This window comes from Camelus bactrianus, chromosome 9, assembly GCF_048773025.1.
Source record: "Camelus bactrianus isolate YW-2024 breed Bactrian camel chromosome 9, ASM4877302v1, whole genome shotgun sequence".
Taxonomy (NCBI): domain Eukaryota; kingdom Metazoa; phylum Chordata; class Mammalia; order Artiodactyla; family Camelidae; genus Camelus; species Camelus bactrianus.
In genome coordinates this window covers 57,946,281-57,969,433 of record NC_133547.1, presented here as the reverse complement: position 1 = coordinate 57,969,433, position 23,153 = coordinate 57,946,281, and the positions used below count along the sequence as shown (strand labels likewise).

The following is a 23,153-nucleotide window of genomic DNA, read 5'->3' as shown; positions in this document are numbered from 1 at the left end:
CCTCAACCACTCCCAGGACCCCAGGAGTCTTCATCAGTTCTGTCCCTCCACCCCCAGCCTCTTCAGTATCTCCCACCAGCTTCCTCTCCTCTTTGCCATGTTTCCTTCTTTACAGAACCCTCTGCTCCCAAGGTTCCCAACCTTAGCTTTGGAATTGGAATCATAGGGGGAGGTCTGAAAAAATCTGATGCCCAGGCTGCATCCCTAGTAATTAAATAGAAAAGGGGTGGAGGACCCAGATACCTGAGCATCGGTATTTTAAAAGTACCCAGGTTACTTGAACTTGCCTCAGAGTTTGAGAACCACTGTTCTCTTTGACTCTGTACCCCTCAGGCTGCCCCATTTTTCCTTTTGTCCAGATGTCTCAGTTGAGAATTCTGCACCCCCCCTTCCATTCTTATCAGTGGCTGACAATTTGATGCTTAACAGTCTAGCGTCTGGCCCAAGAGTGCCCAGAAACCACCCGTCCAGGCTGCTATAGCCAAGTGGCCCCCCATTCCTGTCGTCTTCCTCTGTCTCCTGCAGCCTGGTGGAGGGCTGTGTGGGGTTGTGTGAACCCGGCCTCAAACCCTAATTCCAATTCTTCCTTGCTGTGTGATCTTGAGCACGTTACTTAAACTCTCTGAGCTTTAGTTTCCTTCAGTGGAAACCACGCCTCTGGGTCAGCTATGAAAGTGGGCTGTGATAGTGCAGCAAATGCTTGTCCAGAGCCCACCAATGCTCTGGATTATGATCCAGAACTTATGCCCCTTCTAGAAACCCTCTCCTCCATGGGCTGCCTCGCTGACCACTGGGGTCCTCCCACTGGCCTCTCTCACCGCTCTTTTTCTTTCCCCTTCCTCAGTCCCCTAAGAATTGCTAACCCTAAATGAGCATTTATTTTAAGCCTGGCATAATCAAAGCCCTGTTAACTCCCAGGTCTGACCATAGCTTTAGGAGGAATGTCATTTCATCATCTCCATTTTACAGATGAGAAAACTGAGGCACAGGCAGGCAACCTGTCAAAGCTCCTGCTGCTTGGAAGTGGCACACCTGGGCTTCCAATCAGGGCAGTTTGATGGAATGGCTGGGCTCCTCATCCCTGCCCCCACTGCCTTCCATTGAGAGGGGTCCAGGCTTCTATTCCTGCACCCTTTGTATTCCCTGCAATCCTTTCTAGGTAGTGCCAAGTTCCTAGTTTCATAGATCCAGATGTGAAAGGTAAAGTAGAGAAGCTTCTAGAAGAAAACAGAGGAACATGTCATCATGATACTGGGGGCAGCAAATATTTCCTAAATAAGATTCTACAAGAATGAACCTTAAAAGATGAACTAGATAGAATTAAAAATCGAGAACTTCTGTTCATCTGAAGACACCATTAAGAGAGCTAGAAGGGGAGGGTATAGCTCAAGTGGCAGAGCAAATGCTTAGCATGCAGGAGGTCCTGGTTTCAATCCCCAGTACCTTCTCTAAAAATAAATAAATAAACATTGGTAGAAGGGTTTGTGTTCAACACATAGAGCAAGAGCTCCTATGAATCAGTACGCCTCTCCCACAAACATATAGGCCTGGATCCTTGCTCTTCCACCTCTTTAGTGAGATCTTAGACAAGTCTCTCCAAGGTTCTGACTCCCTGAATTAATTCTCAGATTTCCAGATTGAGGATCAAATCCATACTGGTGTCCCTCACTGTTGAATTTCCTGTGAGAATAAAAAATGAGATAATTTTCAAAAATGGATCGAGTGTCAGATGGGGAGTTATGTGTCTATGAAGACCATGCCCCGTCTCAAATTGAAGCTCCCTGAGGACTTGGGCCGGGTCTAAGGCCGATCTCTGGTCTCTGGCACTGTGCACAGGCCCTGGTACGGTGCTCAGAGTATATGGGAGCACATATTTGATACATAAGTGGGCAGGGAACAGCATTCCTGGATGAGGGAACAGCATGAGTGAAGCATGAAGGTGGAAATGTACAGCCAAGTACACTGGATGTCAGGTTAGGGTACAATCATGGGAAAAGTGAGAACAGACTGGGCCTGGATGGGGACGGGTCTTAAATACCAGGCATTATTTGGAACACCATAGGCAGTCATAACAGTTTTGGCGATAAGGGCTGTGTACCTGAGGGGGAAGAGAGAAAGGGAGAGACCGAGAGCATTGGAGATTGGAGGTCAGGGGTGATCAAAGATTTCTAAGTATCAGCCATTTTAGGACATCTGCTTCAAAAGAAGGAAGCCAATGAGTGAGAAGGAAGCCAGCCTAGAAGAGAGAGTATGTTCATTAAGGGGGTGGGCCAGTGGCAGGAGGTGAATCTGGTGAGTAGAGCAGAAGAGGATCCAGCCTCACCACCCCTTCCCCTCCTGCCAGAAAGGGACCACCAGGCAGAGGGGTTGGGCAGTGCTTCTCAGCTGGGGTCCCCAGACCAGCAGCAGCAGTGATACCCCCACCCAGAATCTTGCTAGAGATACAAAGACCCCACCCCAGGCCCACAGAATCAGGAACTCCTGGGGGTGGGCCCGGTGCTCTGTTTTAACAAGCCCTCCAGGGGAATCTGAGGGCTCCAATGTCAGGACCCCTGGACGAAGCTCCCGCAGAAAAGAAGTTTCCCCTGGCCGTCACTTACAGAGACACCAGTGAGAGATGAAGGATCCCAGAGCCGGCCTTCTGGAGCCAGGACTCACCTGGAGAAGGGAATTTGAAAGGGCTCTTGGGTATAGCTCAACCTAAGTTTCCACCTTTGCTCAAACACCGGCTCTTGTGGGGCCACCTGAACCCAACCCAAAGACTCATCCCCTGAAAAGTTGCTCACTCCACCTCACCTCCCACTGTGAATTTCCCTGGCAGATCCCTGTCTACCCCCTCATCCTTGGATTCCAGTCTTACGGGAAGTGATAGCCCAGTGGGTGGCCCTGTGGTAGGTGGTGGTTGAGGCCACGCCCGGTAACTGATGAGCCAGTCCCGGCCCTATTCCTGACCGGTTCCTGCCCCTGAGCTTGATTACCAATTAGTATAAAACCCGCAGTGCTGCAGGAGAAGGGGTCTGGGTGTGGGAGGGATGGGGCTGGAGGAAGGGGTTCCCGGCACTAGCTGAGGGGCAGCTCCTCCCATCTCCAGGGTTGGACATTCTGCCGTCAGAGGTGAGTTTCACGCCACGGGGGAACGATCAGTGCTCGCCTTGCTGGCAGGGTGGACCCGGCGCAGGTATTTTGTGTTGAAGCTTGAGAAAGAGAGTTGCCTGTATTCCAGCTCTGGGGGTAGAAAGGAGGGGGATATTGAGTCTTCCTGGTACACTTTCTAGAAGCCTTGTCTTATTCTTAGGATGAAATTCTCTGCATCCATGAAATCCTGGTTAAATGGCCTCCCTGCCTTTCAGCCTCACCCAGCGAGGGCCTGGGCAGCTCCCCATCCCTCTTGTCCACCCTCTTCAGGCTGGGCCAGGAATGTGTGCACTTTCACCCTCCCCAGGGCCGAGCCGGCCCAGGTAAAGGGGCCTGATTCACGTCCAGGCAAATTTGTTAAATTATTTAAACAAATAAGTAAGAACCACAAGGAGCCCAAATCGTCATTTGGGGGGAAGATGAGAGAAAAAGGACTTGGCTGAGAAAAAAGCTCATCGTCCAACAATTTTTAATTTAGGTTCAAATAGCCACAAATATGCAAGAATTCTCCCAAGTTCCGCAGTGACGAATCTCCCTTCTATTCTTCTTTACTCTTTGTCAGTTTCTATTCCCAAAGGCAACGCCCTTCCTAATTTCCTATGTGCATACAAACATACGCAAAGGTAGGTTCTGATTTCCGTCCTTCTTTTACATCACAGCTGTGCGTTATGCGCATTGAATCCACCCTCCCCCATTAACTTACCTTGGAATTTCTCACTTCCAGGCATTGGTGTTCTTGTTATTTTTAACAGTTGCATCGAATTGCACTTCGTGCATACACCGACTTATTTCATGGGTCCCTTCCTATGGATTTTGGGTTTGTCCAGTCATCTGCTACCAAGCAAAGCTGTGATGCTTCAGTTTAGACAGAGATAATATGCCTTACATTCAGGGGCACCTTTAGGATAAAGTCCTAAAAGTGAGAGTGCTGGCTCAAAGGGTCACTGGCTGCATTTGTAACTGCAGTGGATGTTGCCTCCCTTCCTCTGATGGGGAGGTAGGAAAGGAGGCTGTTAAGAGCCAGGCAGGGCAGGATTTGAACCTCTTCTCAGTGCTTTCTAGCTGCTTTCTCACTCAGTCTGAGCTTCAGTTATTAAAACCTGTAAAACGCAGCCCACACAACTTTGCAGATGACATAGGACAAGCTAGGTAAAGTTCAGGACCACAGACACCATGAGACCTACAAGTGTCAAAAAAGTAGTGGAGTCTGGCCATATGCTGTCCCCACATCTTCCCAAGGGCAGGCAGCCTGGGGGCCCCAGGGTGACTGCTGAGCATTCGTGGAGAGGGGTGTGTGAGAGCCAAGGATTGAGCCTGGTCGTCAAGGTCTTGGTTCCAGTTGGAAGGTCCCCTCCCCAGCGCTATCTGCCCTCTTGTCCCTGAGGCTTCTGATATGTCTTGCCAATGGCACAGTGGGTCTCCCCAGGGATCCTGGGGCTAGCTATTGGGCAGCCTGTGATGGAAGCTTCCTGAAGGAAGACATTTGGGTCTGCCCTAAATCCTCAAAGCTCTGGTCCCTGCCATAGTCCACAGATAAACACAGTCTGCCATGCATTGAGTGTTTGTCACTGTCCTTATCTGACTTGGAGTATTCTGCACATGTGATTCCATACAGTTCTCAGAATTATCCCTGAAGATAGGAAAGATGAAATCCCCACCAGCCAATCTCTTCATCATTCTGCAGCCTTGCCCCATCCAAATGGAATGTCTTTTTTGCATGACCATTGAGTTTTCCCACACTGTCCCCTCCAGGGGGAGAGAGACCCTGAGATGTGTGTGGAGTTTCCTGTGGCCTCACGTTTCATTCACACGGGGGATGAGCCCTCGTTTGAAAAGTATCCAGTCAGATGAAAGGGTGAGTTTGATTTTAGAGGACAGGAAATGCAGTCCGCATGTCTAGAATGAAAAACATAACACCTGGTCCTAACATCTCAAGATGCCTGTGTGGAATTTCACCCTTAATACCATCACTGCCAACATGTAGTATCAGAAGTTAGTCGGTCACCACTTTTGAATCCTCTCCGCAAGAGGGGTGTTCTCTGAGCCTTCTCAATAGACTTGAACAGCGCATCTGCACGTTGGCACCTGTTCCCTCTCTTGCTACAGGGATCGGGACATATTGGGAACCCAGGGGGTGAGTGTGATCTCAAGCCCTAGAACCAGGTGGCTCAGGCACTTTGCCAGTCGACGGACATGAGTGAAGAGAAGGAAGAGGCCTCGTTCAGTATACTCACAATTTATGATGACCCGGAGGAGAGGGGGAGTGTGCCAGAAAGCCCTGGCATTTCCTCTCAGCATGAACATCACACACAATCTCAGCTGGATGAGGCGTGTGGTCCCCTGCAGCAGCTCCCTGGCTCCCTGGCACAATGTGGGCCAGTTTTTCAGGAGGTGAGCTGTGTGAGTCCACAGCAGTGGGTCCCCCAGGCCCTTGACAGATCTGAGCTGCAGGTCCCTTGGTTCTCTAAGGTGGAATCAGAAGAAGCAGAGCCTGGCCCCAGGTAGGTCTCACCTGAACAAGACTTGGAGGGGGGTTGGGAATGGCCTGGGGCAAGGAATCCCAGCAGGAGCTCTCCATCTCATGCCGTGTCTCCTCCCTGTCTCCTCCATGTGTCACAGCTCCCCACCAGGACTCGGGTTTGGTAAGTCCCAGCTGGGATGATGTGGGCAGGCTTGGTGTAACCCAAGGCTGGGCCTCGGATGGGGGACCAGGAATGAGATCTTGGGTCAGGAGGGCAGCCTTCTCCCTGGATCCTGTGATGCTGCTGCTGCCAGACACCCTCTCTGCTGGTCTCTCCCTGCAGCTCAGCTTTGTTCTTCACCTCCTCCCAGTGAAGAAGTCCGGTCATTGCTCAGAGCAATTGTAAGTCTTTTTTTTTTTTTTTTTTTTAAATTTGACATCTTTCCCTTCTTGTTACCCACCAAGCAAGAAGCTAGTAGGAAGAAGATGAGGGCGTGCGGTGTGTCCACATCCCCACTCTCTCTCCCACAGGTGGTAGGTGCACGAGACTCCCTGCTTCTTTTGACCTGGGCTGCCCTTCTCCCATCACCAAGTGTGGGGCTTCAGCTCACAATGTCACTTCCATAGTTCCATCCTAGGGGACTCTGAGCTGGGCCCTCCTCTCATGGCTGGTGCTCAGAATTATCTCAGAATGTGTCCTGTTACCAAGGAGGGAAACCTGGGCTCGTGCAGAGGGGGTCAATGGTATGGGGACTCCAGATGAGGACAAGTTCTCTGCCTGGGGTCAGAGAGGAGCTGTCGGATGAAGGCTTAGGAATTGTGTCAGAGGGCAGGGCAGGCTGTCCCCGCTGTGGGTAAAGGCAGGTCAAAGCTATGACCCTCTCCTGGCCACCCAGCCTCCCGTTCCAGACGAAGCAGTGGTCAGGCAGAGGACTCCACGTGGGTCCTGGAAGGTTGGCAAACTCCGCCACGGAAAGAAAGTCTATGCTGTGGCCGTCAGCGGCTCTACTCACCATGTGTACACGTGCGGCCATGGCTACATCAGAGTGTGGAATGAGAGTGCCCTGCACGCCTGGGACCAGGCCCCCCAGGCCCAGCTCAACCTCCAGGTGAGGGGTCATCAGGAAGACTGGGGGAGCCCAGACATGACCTCTGTCCTGACACTCAGAGCCCGTGCTTCCAGAAGGTGATATGAGAATGTAAACTGTTCCTACAGGACCATCAGAACTGTGTCCTCACCTGCAAGCTGTTCCCAGATGAGCAGAGGTTGATCACGGGGGGTCTGTCCCAGACCCTGACTCTGTGGGACCTAGCACCCACCCCTCGCATCAGGGCACAGCTGGCCTCCACGGGCCCCATGTGCTATTCCCTGGCCATCTCCTCCAATGCCCAGATCTGCTTGGCTTGTTTCAAAGGATTTGTTGAGATCTGGGATTTGCAGAACCAAATCTTGATCAGGTACGATGGGGGAGGGCTTGACGCTGAGGCTTTGGCAAAGTGTGTGTCCCCTTCCCGACCTCACCTCTGAGCAGTAGGACTAGGTGAGTCAACGTGGAGAACGTATCTGAGCCACGTATCTAGGAGCTTCCTGGGCCCCCAACTTATGGGGGTCCAGCCAACGCACGAACTTCTGAGTTTTCCCTCCAGGAAGCATGAAGTCCCCATCTATGGGTCCCGATGTGTGGACATCACGGGCAATAAGTTCTGGACGGGAGGTGAAGACACCAGCCTGTATTCCTGGGACCTGAGGAGCTACCAGCGGCTGCAGCAACATGATTTACAGCATGAGGTGCCTGGATGGCCCCCGCCGGGCTGCGTGCAGCCCCGGGGACCAGGAGTTGTGGGTGCCCGCGGGAGCGGGGTCCGTCTTGGAAGAGGTGGGACAAGCGCTGGCACTGGCACCTTGAGTGCTGACTGCAGACCTCCTTCCAAACAGATCCTCAGCATCACACATGACCCCAGTGAGGAGTGGTTGTTAGTGGGCTTGCGAATGAGTGACATCATAATCCTGCACACGCACCGGAAGGAGAAGTTTAAAGCTGTGTTACACAAATACATCCACCACCACAATCTCAAGTTTGCCTCCTGTGGTGAGTGAGCAGGCAGGCGACACCTCTGGGTGTCCTGTCCCCCTGCAAGGTATCTACTCACCTGGAGAGTCTTATTTCAGACTCTTAACTCCCTCTTCTCAGGCCCCAGCAGTGGCCAGGGGCCCACCTTCCCTCTGCCCTCGCCCCACATGCCCCACATCAGCCTCCTCCCGGTCCCGCTGTTTACCCCCTGCCAGCCTGGCTCCCTCCCTCCCTTCTTTCTCTGCTGCCCTCCCTCTCTGTTTCTGGCTCTGCCGATAACAGTAGCTTCCTACATGGAACCACAGCCCAAACACACAGGAGACAGAAGAGGCCTGAAGCCCCATATGATTGCCCTGTTTAGTGACCCTTAACGTGATCCCGGGCCTGGCGGGAGGGTGTGGGCAGATGAAGGAGTGGTTTGGGCCATGTCTCTGAGTTTTAGAGATGGGGAACCTGAGGCAGAGAAAGAGTGACGCTTGCCCTAGTCTGGTGGGAGCCGAGCTGGGACTAGAATGCAGGTGGGTCTCTGATCCCTCCATTTGTCTTCCCTTCACCAGGAAGCTATTTTGTGACCACCCAGGATGAGTCGATCCACTGCCTTGCTGCACCTTCTCTGCAGAGGTTGTTTCAGGTACTGGATGGAGGGCTGCACCAACCCAGGCACTTGGGGCTCACAGCCCTGGTCCCCATTTGGTGGGGCCCCAGAGATAGTGCTAGAAACTACCTCTGAAATAGCATCCAGGGCCAGTGGATATGTCAGAGGGGAAGGAGGACTCAAGGTCCTGTGAACCCCTGGGCTCCACCTAGAGCCCTGAACCTGGCCAGGGGTCCAGCCGAGCCTCATGACTATAGGGAGCCTTGAAACAGCCTCACCTGAAGTGTGAATCCCTGGCCCAAGCCTGGCCCCTGCATGTCGTCCCTCTTGTGGCCTCTTTCCTTCCAGGCAGAGGAGTCTACAGACATCCTGTGTTGTGATGTGTCTTCTGACAACCAGTATCTGGTCACCGGCTCTAAGAACAGTGCCACAGTTTACCAGCTCTTGTATTGAAGGTTGTGAGCCATGGTCCACAATGAAGACCCAGAGAAGGCCAGTGGGCTGAGAGGTTGACCCCAGGGCTCTGGGTAACTTCAGTACCTCCCACGCCTCTACCTTCTCCCTGGCCAGTCATCTGTCCTCCCCTTCCCACCCAGCCCACACCTAGCCTGCCCTCCCAGGTTTTTATTATATGGCTTAGGAATTTTTCCTTTGTTATTTTTCTACTACTGACTTCTGGATTTTGTAATTAATAAAATAGAAAAGCAAAACCTGAAATGGCTGGGATAGATGGTCATTTATTTCCAATAACAAACTCATTGTGATGGATTGCTTATGCCTCCATTCAGCAAATTCCAGGGTGGGGAAGGAATTTTAGACCAGACTTAGTTTTGTTTATAACTTTTTGGGGGGCCAGGGAATTCTTGAAATCTTAAGAAAGTTTGATAAGCAAAATACGTACATGTATGAACTGTAAGATTGTATCAGGTGTTGGTAGACTGATACAATCACCTCTTGACGCAGGTGAAGACTCCTTGAGCTGGCCTAACCATATCTCAGGGAGAGCTCACCTTTTAGCTTCCTACTTGATGAAACCTCGCTTTGTCTGAGTCTTTCAAAGTCCTGATCCTAATTCTGGCATTTGGTAAGAGTCAAAATCTGCCTGTCTCTGTTTCAGGGCAATGACCTCCTGTTTGAGGGTATAATATTTTGTCTGGCCTTCGCCAGGCCAACACAGCCCCAGCTCCCGGAATCAAGGTGTACAGATCTGCTTTCTAATCTTCCATCCTGCCTCCTCATTGCTTGGTGTTGGCATGGCTTAGACAGCCAGCTGCCTGCTAAAGTCTGTAGTTTGAAGTTACCCAGAGGAGGCACAAAGCCAGGGACCAAGTGTACCATCCTCTGCATCGAGATCCTGTTGGGTACCTTTTTTCTTGCCGATGGGTTACGAGTGAAGCACATGTCTCATTTCTGGGCCAAGGCTAATGGAGTAGGGGTCCCCTCCAGGTTCTCTGTCCCCTTCTACCAGCTCCAGCCAATGATATGGAGGCCTTAGGGGATTGCAAAACAATGAGGTGGGAGCCTCCTGTGTCCACAAATCAAACGTGGAGAAAAACTGCCAACTCTGGATTATTTCATGGAAGAGAAATAAACTTATATTTGAATTGTTACATTTTTTGGAGTCTATAACTATAGCTCTAGAAATAGCCAACTTGTACTTAAAGGACCAGATAGTAAATATTTTAGGCCTTGTCCTATGCTCTTTGTCCCAATTATTCACCTCTGCTGTTGTAGCATGAAAACAGCCATAGACAACAGATAAATGAATGTGACTGTGTGCCAATAAAACTTAATAAAAACAGGAAGTGGGCCAGATTTGGTCTGCTGGCTGTAGTTTGCTGAGTCCTGCTGTGGCCAATGAGCCTCTAAATAATACATTTATTTAGAATCTGTTTAAAAATATGATACCGAGGGTGGAGACCAACAGTAGATCTATCCTATTGGGCTGTAGTAACAAACAGCCTCCAAGTGTCTCTATAACAAGTGTCCATCAATGGATGAGTAGATAAAATAAAATGCAATTTTGTTATATATAATGGAATATTATTTAGCCTTTGAAAGGAAGGAAATTCTGACATATGGTACAGTATGGATGTACCTTGAAGACATGCAGAGTGAAATAAGACATGGACAATAATGTATGGTTCCACTCATGAGGTACTTAGGTCATTCATAGAGACAGACAGTAGAATGGTGGTGACAGGAGCTGCGGGGAGGGGGATATGGGAGGTTATTGCCTAATGGCTACAGAGTTTCAGTTTTGCAAGAAGAAAGAAATTTTGGAGACAGGTGGTGGTGATGGTTGTGCAATAATGGGGATGTGCTTAATGCCATTGACCTGTACACTGTAAAATGTTTAAGATGATAAATTTTATGTTACATATATCATAGACAATTTTAAAAAGGCAGGGAACTGTAAAGATCAAATTCAGAATAGTGGTAACCTTTGGGGAGGGAGGTAGAGAAATTGGACATAGAGGGATAAAAAGGGAGCTTCGACTCTATCATGTTTATTTCTTTAAAAACAAAGTTCATCAAAATTAAAAATGAGTGTTACAAAAGAAACCATCAAGAAAGTGAACAGACAACCCACCAAAGGGGAGAAAACATTTGCAAATGTTTCCAGTAAGGGACTTATATCCAGCATGTAAAGAAGTCTTACAACTCAACAATAAAAGACAAGTAAACCTTTTTTTAAAAGGGCAAAGGATTTGAACAGACATTTCTATAAAGAAGGTGTACAAATGGCAATACGCACAGGAAAGGATGCTCAATATCATCAGGGAAACGCAAACCAAACCCACAGTGAGATATCACTTCACGTGTGCCGGGATGGCTGGAATAAAAAGGACAGACAATAATAAATGTTGAGGATATGGAGAAATTGAAACCCCCATACCTTGCTAGTGGGATGGTAAAACACATTGCAGTCACTTGGAAGAACAGTGTAGTAACTCTTCAAAATGATAAACACAGAGCTACTGTATGATCCAGCAATTCAAAAAGAGAATTGAAAACAAAGGCAAGTAAGTTGGGAGGGTAATAATTGGAAATGATAAAGTAAAAGAATTGTAAATTTTTTTTTTTTTGCAAAGAAGGTAAAAGTCCTAACTAACAGTAGTCTTGATAAGTCAATGAGTAGTGTTGTAATTTCTAGGTTAATTACTAAAAGAATATTAAATGAGGGTATAGCTTCCAAATAATAAAGGAAAAATACTGGAATAATAAAGTATAATAATATATAATGACATTAATTTTATTACTTATATTTATAATTAATATAATTTTATTAACTCATTATTAAAAGTATACTTAATTTGATATTAATCTAATATAAATAAAGCTAGGTAATAAGAACAAAAAAATACAAAACTTGACCAAAAACTGAGCCATAAATGTCAGAGTATTTAATTCTTACAGAATATATTCTATGACCATAATGCAATTAAGATAGAGATAAATAATAAAAAGAAAAATAGAAATTTCCTTATTTTCGACATCTAGAAACATACGTCTAAATATTTAATAGAGACTAAGTCACAAAGAGCTTACTGTAAACTGAATAATCAAAAATTATAGGATTCAGCTAAAGCTATAGTTACAGCTTGGCCATTGCTAGGTCATCAGTGCCACGCCTCACCTTGGTCTCCCAGGCCACGTGGGAGACCGTCACTGACTGTCCAGGTCTTCCCTGCTCTTGAAAGCCGGGTCTGAACCAGAGCGAAGATAGTCTCCGAGACAGCCCCAGAAGAACGCAGAGACAGGGCCTTTCTCCGAGTAGAGGGAATTGGGGAAAAAGGAGATCGGAAGTGGACTGGAAGATTATTTTTCACAGATGTTGCAAATTGAACCCCTCAGCAGCTCTGTGTCTATTTCCCCTCAGTCGCGCCAATGTTGTGTGTTTCCACTTTTACAGGGTTTTATCTTATTATTACTGGAAAGGGGACAACAATCGTTCCTCGTGGCTGTGGCTTGCAGTGAATGGTCTGCGTGGGCATCCCTCCACCTGCCGGGCCCCTGCGGGGTCAGTCTAAGCTCCACTCAAGAACGCTTCTTTCTGTGAAATGCTACGCGGTAGCACAGCAAAATATCGTGCCCTCTCTGAGGCTCGAACTCAGGACCTTCAGATTATGAGACTGACGCGCTGCCCACTGCGCTAAGAGGGCACTAGCTAACACTTTTCTTTGTCACTAAAGAAAGTGCCTGCGGCCCCTTTCTCCCGCCGAGCCGCATCCCAAGCGTCGGTGTCTCCCAGCAGCCGCAGGGCGGGTCCCAGGACACGTGGGGAAGGAGGGCCGCTCTTCCGGGAGAGGAGCCGTGTTGCGGAGGGAGGGTGGCCCACGCCCCGCAGCCAGAGCCTAACGGGAGCGCAGCGGGTCCCAAGGAGGAGGTAGGCGCGGGCAGCCGCGCACCCTGGGGTTGGGGAAGGAGGGAGAAGAGGCGCGGCCCGTGGGGTTCTGCAGGTTGAGCAGGAGTAGGCGGGGCTGACACTCGGGAGGGCCTGCCTGGGGCCGGGGCTCCAAGGGGTGACCCCGCCCGCGCACTGGCTCGGGCACCCAGAGAGCAAGCTTTGGCTTTGGCAAGAGGCCGGGCGGCCGAGGATGCGAAGCGCACGGAGGTGGTACAAGCGGCCGACCAAGTTGAGGTCGTCGATCCTGACGGTTACCGTCGCTTGAGAGCGCGGGAGATGACAAACGGCGAGTGTCCGGGTGGACGAAAGCCAGAGGGGGCGACACCAGCTGCAGGTAGGTGTCGGGGTGCCGCTGAGGGCTGGGAGGGGCTCTGGGGCGGGCGCGCGCAGGGGCGGGACGGGAGAGGGGCGCGCAGAGAAGTTTGCGACGTTAAATCTCCAGGCCTGATGCTGGATGGGGGGTGGGCTGAGGTGGGAGAAAAGAGAGAAGATTCCAGAAGACTCTTGGATGTGAATTTAGTTGGAAAACGGAGGGAGAAACTATGGTTGCCTTGGACTTGACAGCTTATTCGCTTATTAAACTTTGTGGTTGTTTTCTCTTTCAAGTATTTTGCTTCCTCATTACACACAGGGCATCGTGTTTTGAAGGGCAGGAGAGTAGCAGCGCTCCCTCTGGGCAGGGTTTTAAATTTTATTGTTATAAGAATGCAGGTTGTAGAGGTGAATGGATGGATGGTTGGATGGACAGAACATATAAACACCTTTAAAAAGCACTCCTTCCTTGTTACCTCAGGGAAATTTCTGCTGCCAGTGCCCAGAAGGGGATGGCTACCAAAGAGGGAAGCGTTGCCCCATCCCATTTACCCAACGGTTATTCTTGGATTGGGTAGCTTATTCTTTCTCTCAGTCCTTGCAGAATTCTTGTTTTCACCAGGGGAACAATATATTTTCATATCTGGTGGGTCTAGCTCCTTCCCTCACTGGCCCTCTTCGGAGAATTGGTGCTGAATTGGTCACAGGGCTCAGGTCATAGGTCATCTCTTGGACAACTGTTCACGCTAATTTCCTCTTCCTGCTCTGATTTCCGAGGGCTCTTAGTCAATGTGGCGCATCCTGAGGTTCTGGGTTGTTCTCCATTGTTCCCTATGTGTCACTCCTCTCTTCCCTTGACTGGGTGCTCTGTGACCCAGGGACAGGATCTGAGCCACCCCTGGGAACACCACATTCAGCGGGATGGTCAGGGGAGTTTTCTGGATGGCACCCTCACTGTCTGCTGCCATCTCCTGCCCGACTCACTGCTGGTGTGGGCCTGTGCATTGAGCAGAGTCAGGGCTTGGCTTCTGTTCTCCCTCAGCCAGTACCCAGCCTTGACCTTGTGGCTGCCCCTCCAGGTCATCCTGGGGAGGCACAAATTCCGTCCCAAGAACTGGAAGAAGCTGGCTGCGAGACAGGTGGCTCCCCCTGGCAGTTCAGGTTCCCAGAGGCCAGGAGAGCTGTGTAGCCAGAGCCCCCTCCACCCACCACTCCCCACCCCGAGAAGCTGCAGTGTGAAGGACACAATTTGTTCCAGGAGTCTTTTAAACACACTTTTCAAGGTGTCCAAGCACCCAGTCTTGAGAGTGGCTCCTCACTGCCTTTGGAGAAATGTTCCTCAGCGCTCTGCGCCGGTAAGGCCAACCCTCAGCCTCCCGTCGGATGAGTCAGGCTCTGCGCTGTCCTGCAGACCATTCCAGAGGCTCCCTGCCTCCCAGCCTCTGCTCCTGCCTTCCTCCCACCTATCCATGCACCCTAATCCGATGTCAGCAATCCACAGAGCCCCTTTGGTGCAGCAGCCCTGAACTAGCAGAGAATGTTTCTCTCTCCATCACTTCCTCGCACCCTTACTCATACCCTAGATGATTTCTTTTTCTTTGGGGCAGAGGTTGGTTTAACTTTCTGGATCCTCTGCAGCAGGTACACAGGAACTAATTTTAGCTTACTGATTGATTACCTTGGAGATCTCTCTGTAGACCGGCCTACAAAGGACTCAGAGATCTGAGGGTCAGGGTGGAGCTGGAGTGAGTGCAGGAGACATGGCCAAGGCCACAGAGGGGCAGACCTGTGAGAAGAGGCAGCTGCAGCTGGGGAGGGGCATTGTAAGGAGTCAGGCATTGTAAGGAGTCGGACATTGGAGACCCCGCTACCCCAGGACTTTGGTGGCCAGTGGGTGAAGGGCTGAGGGGAAGAGCAGGCACCAGGGAACATGAGGGGAGGCCCTGGCCCTGTCTTCTCTCTTTCCCTGGGAATTTCATACCATCCTCTTCATTACTGAAATCCTTTCCTCTTCACACTTGGCTCAGATGTGATGCCCACAAGTCCCTCTCTTAATTCTTTAGTTGGCATTCTGTTCTTCCCCGTCCCATTCCAGCTCTCTGTTCACCACAGATTGTGTCTGAGACACCCAACATGTCATGACCTCTGTGGGGACAGACAGGATCATCTCAGGTTCTGTCCCCACACACCCATCCCAGTGCCTCCTACATGAAAGCCATTTCTATCTAGGTGTTTCTTGAGTCAGTGATTTCAAGGACGCAGTGAGAGGAAAAACCACTTTGTGTATGCAGGACCCCTGATGTGACTTCATCAATAGAGTCCTGAGGATTCTGCAGGGGCACTGGTAAGGAAGGAGAAACTCCCAGGGAGGGACAGGGTCATGAAATCCATCATAATGCGGAGTAAAGCTGCCCAGAGTCTCAGGACAGGGACGCCTGCAGTTTTCCAGCCATTCCACCAGAGGGCAGTCTTGTATTGCCTCTAACTCCCAAATGCATTGAGGTGGATGCAAAAGAGCCCTGCCTGGACTCTGACCTCCTCTTTGACGCTGACTGGCTGTGCGATCCTGAGAAAGTCTCTTCCCTTTCTGGGTTTATTTCTTCTCTACTAAATGATAGGATCAATCCCTTCCAGCCCATTCTAGGATACCAGCATCCCGTAAATTCACCCTGGGCTATGGCCGTGCAATGTAGAGAGTGGGGACGTAGTGCTGTGCTTTCTACCTCTCACAGCGCTCTTAGAATCCAGGGTCTTGGCGATGCTGGTGCATGGCCGCTGGAGTGAGATGCCCCTGCTCACCGCAGGTCTGCCATGACTGGTTGTCTTAATCTCTCTGTTCCTGTGAAATGGTGATCAAACCTGAATTTACTCCACTGGACTGCTGGAAGGTCGAACCGAGGTATAATTCGAGAGTGTGAAGAATATGTCTAGCTTGGGACGGCAGCTGTGGTGACTGGTACTCATCACTGGATGGTTTGACCACTCTGAGCAGGAAGACCCCCCGCCCCCCGCTCCCCGCCCCCAGCCCTGCCCCGGCCTGGCTGAGCCTCCCCATTCACTGCCTGGTGTGTTTGGTCCAGCTGTTCTCAAAGGCCCCTGCTGGGGAGTAGGAGCAGCTCCCGGAGGTGCCAGATCCCAGTCCTGCCTATTATATTCCCCTTGTTCCCACACCTGGCTGCACGTTGGAATAACTGAGAGACTCCTGCTAATCATCCACAGAAAAGGATTTACTTACAATGTAAAATTTACCACACTTAGAAATTAACTTTCTAAGTCATTTATACTTACAGAGCTATAGGAGTTAAACTAAAAAGGTGAATCTTTAGGAGGAAACAGATTCGATAGTGGCCTTTATAGTGGTCGAAGAGTTTTTTAAACTCCAAGCGTCAGATTGTTGTCTGCATGTACTCTCCTGGGCAAAAGGGAGCTCTTACTTGGGGAGAGCACAGATTGTATTCTCTCAGTAGGTCTAAGGGGAACCATAGGTGGAAGGGTAGGGTGGGGAACAGAAGGTCCTCCCAGATGACATGGTGGCATGGGACATGGGGCATCTTCATCTTGGTGTGGTTATGGAAATTGTGGAAATGACAGGTGGCCCATGACATCCAGCTCTCTAGAAGAGAAAGGTTTCTGGCATCTCATGGTAAGGTTTCTGGCATCTCATGGTGGGACAGAGCTAAACCAGCCAGGAACATGGTTTGTTGATATTAAAGTTCGTATGGAAAATAAACCTGCTAGAATATCCAGGGAAACATTGAATCAAAAGAGTGGGGCTGGGGATGGTGGTGGTGGTAGCTCTACCCGACATTAAAACAAACTGTAAAGCCTCTCTAATTGACTTCTGGGACATGGAAAGGACATCAGTGGGCAACTGGCTAAATTTGAGTAAGGTCTGTAGATGAGTTATCAGTTTTCAGTTATCAGTTATCAGTAAATTTTCTGGTTTTGATCATTGCTTTATGGTTATGTAAGTGTTAATGTTTGGGAAAGCTGGGTGAAAGGTATATAGGAACTTTATTATTTCCAAACTGTTTTATAAGTCTGAAAATTACTTTAAAAGGAAAAATTAAAAGTAAAAAACAAATGAATAAAAGAGGAAGCCCTCAGGCCTGCCTTCAGAGATTCTGATTCAGTAAATTTTAGAAATGGGCTGGGGGATTGTACTTTTAACAACTTCCTGGGTCTTCCCAGTATTCAGGTGTAAATTCTCCTGGATCAGGTGACCATTAACATCTCCTTCATTCATTAGCTCAAGAGGTATTTGAATGGATAGTCAACACAAGTCAGTGGGTGAAAACAGAATAAACAAATGAATCTGCAGGTGTGCCCAGCGAGGGGGCAGAATGACTTGGGCAGTCTGATAAGTTTCTATGTCAGGAATATGTATAACTTCCACGTTGTTAATTAAAAAAATCAAATGCTCCTGAGGAATCACACACTTTCTGCTTTAGCAAAATCCTCAAATTCTTTTAGTCAAAGTATGTATATTGACAGTTTTGTGTGCTAGTTACTGTGACCAGTGTCATGGGGACAAAAAATAAAAAGACACGGTTCCTGCCCCCAAGGAGTTTTTGGTTCATTGGGTAGGATACACACTGGGAACTAACTCGCATTGGGGCCAGCGTGTGGTCAAGACTCAAGGGGGCTTGCATTTGACCTGAACTTGCAGAAGGGCAGGGAGCAGTTGGTCTGTTGGAATGTGGGGGGAGGGAACAGTCTAAGGCAGTTGGGAGGCAGTTCTGAGCAGAGAGGACCGTTGAGGGAATGAGAGGGCTTCTGGAGAGGGATGGTCCAGGGGAAAGTTTCAGATCTTCGAGGGCCCGATGAAGGATACAGTGTTATGAGCTGGGAGGGGACACTGGTTTGAGAGATAGGTGAGTCCTGAATGGACTGTGTTTGGGTCTGTGAGAGGCACCTGAGGACAGATTTATGCTCTCCAGGACCCCATACCAGGGATGAGACCAACCGGGGCACCCTTCTGGATAGAATGAATTTAGGATGTACCTGGCATGAGCTGCCCAGGCTCAGGCTAGAGGAAGGGGCTGGGAACTTGGGGCTGGTTGGGTTTCAGAGGAAGACAGACATCCATGTGGGTGGATACTCTATCCCACTGGCCTCTAGAAATGTGGGCCTGTCCATCCAAGAAGATGAAGGCTGAAAACAAAAAATTGAGACTGACTCCTACAACTGTCAGAGGAGGAGATATGGAGGGAGAATGTGTAGCTGGAGGGTCATGGGGGGGGAGGTCCTGGGCCATCTCACTTGGAGGCCACATAAAAGCACAGTGAGGGGAGGGCTGCTCGATCCAGCAACCCAATTCACACCCTTTTTGTGTGCATGCAGGAGCTCTGTTATTGAGTGTTCCCACCTTTAAATCAGGGAACCAGTAGAACATATCTCAAAACATTAGCAGGATTCATTGAGTTCATATAAAGAGTTTTAATAGGAGTACAGTACTCAACAGATGCTACCATTAATCAGGGGATGAGGAGAGTTGGAAGGAGCAGCTCAAAGGGCTATAGAGGATACCCAGCTGGTGCTGACTCACTGAGGCCCTGGGGACAGCAGGCGTTAAGAAGTGGAATGGAGTCATCGTGATATCGAGCACCAGCTGGTTGCCAAGTATGGGACGTGTCTTATCACAGTTAATTCTCACTGTAACCTCATGAGGGCGTTTCTGTTATCCTCACTCTGTGATGGAACAGGCTCAAGGTCACAAGAGCATGACTTACATTTCCTGTTCTGATCTAGACCTTGAATTTTAAATGGCCCTTGGGCTGCGGGTTGCCTCCCATGGAGATGGTCTGATGGAGGAGACTTTCCAAGGGCCAAGGCTCTACCAAATGCTGGTGACCTGGAGATGAGCGAGCCTCTAGCCATGCCCTCAGTGAGCTCCCAGGTGAGGGTTCCTGTCGCCCCTTCCTCCATTGCACCCTGTCTGATACACCCCAGAAGCTCTTTCCAAGGTTAAGACTCTCTCCTCCTTGGCTCTAGTACCTTCCATGGCTCCAGCCCAGGGACTGAATTGGCTCTACCCAGCAGTTCTCTGCTTTGTCCATATTCTGAGCCATTCTCCTTTCCAGCTTTATCTCTCACTGCTGCCCACCCCTTACCTGGAGCCCTGGTCATACTGATCCTCTTTCTGCCCTATTAATACCCTTCATTCGTCGTGGTGTTTAGGCCTGAAATGCTGCCCCTCCCTCCACCAGCCACTGAAATCTAACCCACCCCCTCTCACAAGCCCAGCCCAAAGGAAGCCGTCCCTGGCTACATATTGGTCCACACTGATTTTTCTCCCTTCTCTATTTTCCTAGATTTAGAGATGGTCCCACAGCGTGACTCAAGGTAAGAGGTTATACTTGGCTGATATCATGTATGTTTGTTTTGAGTTATATATGAGGATGGTACCTTAGCCATCTCTGGGATGCCCACAGCACACATGTGCTGAAGTTCGAAGACCCCACCAAAGTCCTGCCACCACTTATGGCCATCTGGTGCCCAGGCCCAGGTCTGGGCTACAGGAGCAGGGTGCCATGGGAGAAAGAGTACTGGGCTGGAAGTCAGGGTCTTGAGGTCTGTGCCATACCACCCAGGGCTTGACCAGTGACTTTAAGCAAATAGTCTCTCTGTATTCAGTCTCTTCATCTATAAACTGTAGATTTGGCATTGGACCCGGATCACCCCAAGGGCCCTTCTGGTGACTAGGACCAGCTTTTCTCAAACTTCAGTATGCACACACATTCCCTGGAGATCTTGCTAAAATGCAGATTCTGATTCAGTAGGTTGGGGGTGGGTCTGAGATAGCTGAGCCAGACGCAGGTGCCTGGGGCCCAGCATCAGTGCAGCCGGAGCTGCACGGGCATGCGCAGAGGGCACAATTCCAGGGCCTTGATGTGTCTGTCTGTCAGTCTCCAATGATGTCTTACACTAAAGCCCATAGCTTCAAGCACAGTAAAGTAAAAGCTCTCGTGTCCACTAGGGGCTGAGAAGGTCATCAGAGGCCTTGGAGGCTGAGAAGAGAGGGGTTTTCTAAACAATCACTTAGTAGTTGAGTGGCAGATTCAGGGTAAATATCCTGCCGTCCTCATGCACCATCCAGCTCACCTTTCCTTGGAGCCCTGAGTTTGTCATCAAGACCAACCCTCTTGCCTCCCACCGTGAGGCTCCTTGGGGCCTGAGGTCAGCTGGGCTCTGCTCTCACTCCCTGGGGCAGGAGCGGTGGTGCCAGAGCTGCCCCCACCTTCTGCGCTGGAGTGCAAGTTGATCATAGCCACTGCAGAGAGTCTGGGGCAACCCTTGTCCTGGGAATCTTTATAAGTACACTTTTTGGGGGGTATTTAAAAAACATTTATTTACTTATTTATTTAATTGAACTATAGTTGATTTACATAAGTGCACTTTTTACTATGTCCCTTTCCTGCTTCCAACCTTGAGTGGCTCCCAACTGCCTAGTAGGAACTGTTCCTCTGTACCCTGCCTCGCAGAGTCATCCTGAGCCCAACTGCTCCAGGCCTTTGCTCTTACTCCATCACACACATGTAAATCCTGCCACCACCGATGCCCATGGGGTTCATACCCTTTCTTTCCCACCACCTCTTGCCATAACAGCCTGGAGAAAACTTGCTCCTTCCTCTAAACTTGCAGAGAAATTTCTCTCAGCATGACTCCTTTGCACCTTTTTTCCTTCTCTGGGATGATTTCTCTTTCATCTGGGGCAAAGGATGGTTTCAGCTTTGCTGAATCCCCTGCACAAGAAATATTTCCCACGTTTTGAATTCTCAAGCATCCAGACTGTGGACAGCCTCATGCGAGATTCAGGAAACCAAGTGTTCATTGGCAGGGTCAAGGTATTAAGGCTGGGAGCATCACAGGAATCCTGACAGACACAGACCTGGCCAGAGAGGGGCCCTGCAGCCAGGAGAGGTGGGTGGATTCTCCAGGTGGACTGTCACTATGACCCATGGAGTTAGGAGGGAGGGAGAGAGGAAGAGAAAGCAGCCAGGGTCATGTGAGGAAGGGCATTGGCTGTGTCTGTTCCATCTCCCACACATGCCTTACCCTCTCCCCACATCTGTATACCTGTTTTCTCCTCAAAGCTCAGTTCAAACACTTTGTCCACCATTAGAGCCCCTTTGATCCATTTCCTTGGTCCTTGGTCCTCCTTTCTATTCCCCCAGCCCACTGCACACCATCAAACTGAAGAAAAAAAGGTTTCTTCAGTTGTCTGCCTCACTCAGGAAATTCCACGGGGACAGGAACAGTGTCTTATCATTTCCAGGCCCCAAAGTACTGGACACAGTGACTGGCCTGTAGAAAGCCATCAATAGATGATGCTGGGTGGACACATTCAGGGAGACACTAAGAGAGAAGAAGTGTCTTGTATATGGCGAGCATGATTTCTCCATCAGCTGGGATTCTGGGGGTTCCCCCAGGGGTGATCTAGAGGGAAAGGAAAATCTCCCCAATCCTCAGTTTTCCCGGAGGAGGGTTCACAAGAAATCTGAGGTAGACCTAAGGTTTGAGTTACTTAGCAGGTAGCCAGCAGAGGGCGCTCCGACACAAGAAATCAGGTAGACCTAAGGTTCGGGTTATTTAGCGGGTAGCCAGCAGAGGGCGCTCCTGCCCCACCTAGATTCCTACCTCTGATGCCCTAGTCCTTCCTCTCCCTTGTGGCCCACCAGAAATGCTGACCCCAGTGGCAGGAGGCCCACAGATTGAACTGCAGCAACTTGGAGCCTCAGGGCACAGCTCTCTGTAGCTGGCTGGCTCCTCTCCAGTCCCAGGGTAGGGTGGAAGGTGGACCCCCATCCACACAGCCTGTTCTGTGGGATGAGGAGGAAGAAGGTTCTGAATTCACCATGGCCTGGGTCTAGGTCCTACATCGCCACTGACTTTGTGACCTTGACACACTCACTTCCCCTCTCTGGGCCTGTTTCTCCTCCATCCAATGGTGGGGTTCATCCCTTCCAGACTAGGATGGGAAAAGCCACCCTTGCCCAGCAGGAGGAATCCGATATCCAGCCAAGAAAAGGAGCTGGGGCCGTTTTAGAGATGAGCTCAAGTAGGGTCCAGACGTGGATAGCATGATGCCTTTTCCATAAGCTGTCAGAGCCCACCAGGTGGTATGACACATTAATTCTGGCTACACTAGCGTACCAAACCAGTAGGGAATATCCAGAGAAGGGATACTCTGTTGACTCAGTGCCAGTCTGAGAGAAGGGGCTGGTGTCAAAGTAATAACAGGGTGGTGGCAGGGGTGGAGGACTGGTGGAGCTTAGCTTTAGAACAATGTTTAGTTACTTAAAAACTGGTCTGGTGCACATTCAGCAAAGGGGTCACAACTGTTAAATCTGGTTGGCTGTTGTTTTCTGAAGCAAAAATTTTATATTTGAATACATGTATTTGCAAAATACAAGAGAAATGTGCTTCTGAACACAGTTTGTCTGAATGCTATTTCTTGATTGTCACAGGCCTCTGGGATGCCAAGGTGGCCTGCCGGGTGGTTTTCAGCAGGAACCCAGTGATCTGACTGAAGGGTGGACACCAGGAAATGACACAGGACGAACCATGAGGCAAGAGTGCCCAAGCCCCTGGCATCAGTCCCAGCCAGAGGAGGAAAGTGAAGTTGGTCCCTACAGGACCACTAGCCCACCTGGTCCACAAGCAGCCTCTTGCTATGAAACAAAAGCAGAAGGACTGAAGGAACCGAGGAGAGATTTAATGGAGAAAAAATAAGGAAACCTCAGGGACTCGCCGTTACTCATTGATTTCTCGACATCGGCTCTCTCCTGGCCTCGGAGGAGCACAGGAAAGGGATGCTGTGAGCGGGCGGGTCGAGGGGTAGAGGTGGGGGCGTGTAAATGCACAGGTGAGGGGCCTTGGAACTGACTTGCTCCATGAACCAGTAGTTTCTACAGTTGCCGTTCGCTGCTCACTTCACAGGCGCGCTCGGTTGTGGGGGTAGAAAGGAGCGCAGGTCAGCCAGGGCTGCGCCTGCGGAGACCGCGCGGCGGAAGAGTCGGGCAGCGTCCTCCCCCGCAGGCGCAGGCGCAGCGGCAGGCGTGGGGGCGTCTGGAGCTGCCTCCGCCCTGCGCGCCGTGCCCCGCGCCTCGTGTCCCAGGCCACGTACCCGTTCTTGAGAGCCGCTGTCCCTGGTAAGGGTGGTAC

At 50.2% G+C, this 23,153-nt stretch overlaps 1 protein-coding gene and 1 non-coding gene across 2 annotated transcripts; one reads left to right on the top strand and one right to left on the bottom strand.

Annotated features, from left to right (window-relative positions):
• Nucleotides 1–5,035: 5,035 nt before the first annotated feature.
• Nucleotides 5,036–8,962, top strand: TLE7 (TLE family member 7). Its single transcript, XM_074371198.1, has 8 exons — nt 5,036–5,636; nt 5,800–5,998; nt 6,493–6,705; nt 6,813–7,054; nt 7,244–7,385; nt 7,533–7,686; nt 8,226–8,299; nt 8,612–8,962. The coding sequence occupies exons 1-8, from the start codon at nt 5,329–5,331 to the stop codon at nt 8,714–8,716; spliced, it is 1,437 nt and encodes a 478-aa protein (XP_074227299.1). The 5' UTR covers nt 5,036–5,328; the 3' UTR covers nt 8,717–8,962.
• A 3,394-nt stretch (nt 8,963–12,356) lies between these two features.
• Nucleotides 12,357–12,429, bottom strand: TRNAM-CAU (transfer RNA methionine (anticodon CAU)). The gene has a single exon. It is a non-coding gene; the product is annotated as a tRNA-Met (tRNA).
• Nucleotides 12,430–23,153: the final 10,724 nt, after the last annotated feature.

What these genes read in the sequence shown, in the direction of transcription:
- TLE7 (XM_074371198.1), top strand. Translation starts at nt 5,329, where the DNA reads ATGAGTGAAGAGAAGGAAGAGGCCTCGTTCAGTATACTCACAATTTAT. An exon ending in AGGCCCAGCTCAACCTCCAG is followed by an intron (nt 6,706 to 6,812) that starts GTGAGGGGTCAT and finishes CTGTTCCTACAG; the next exon opens with GACCATCAGAACTGTGTCCT. An exon ending in AACATGATTTACAGCATGAG is followed by an intron (nt 7,386 to 7,532) that starts GTGCCTGGATGG and finishes CCTTCCAAACAG; the next exon opens with ATCCTCAGCATCACACATGA.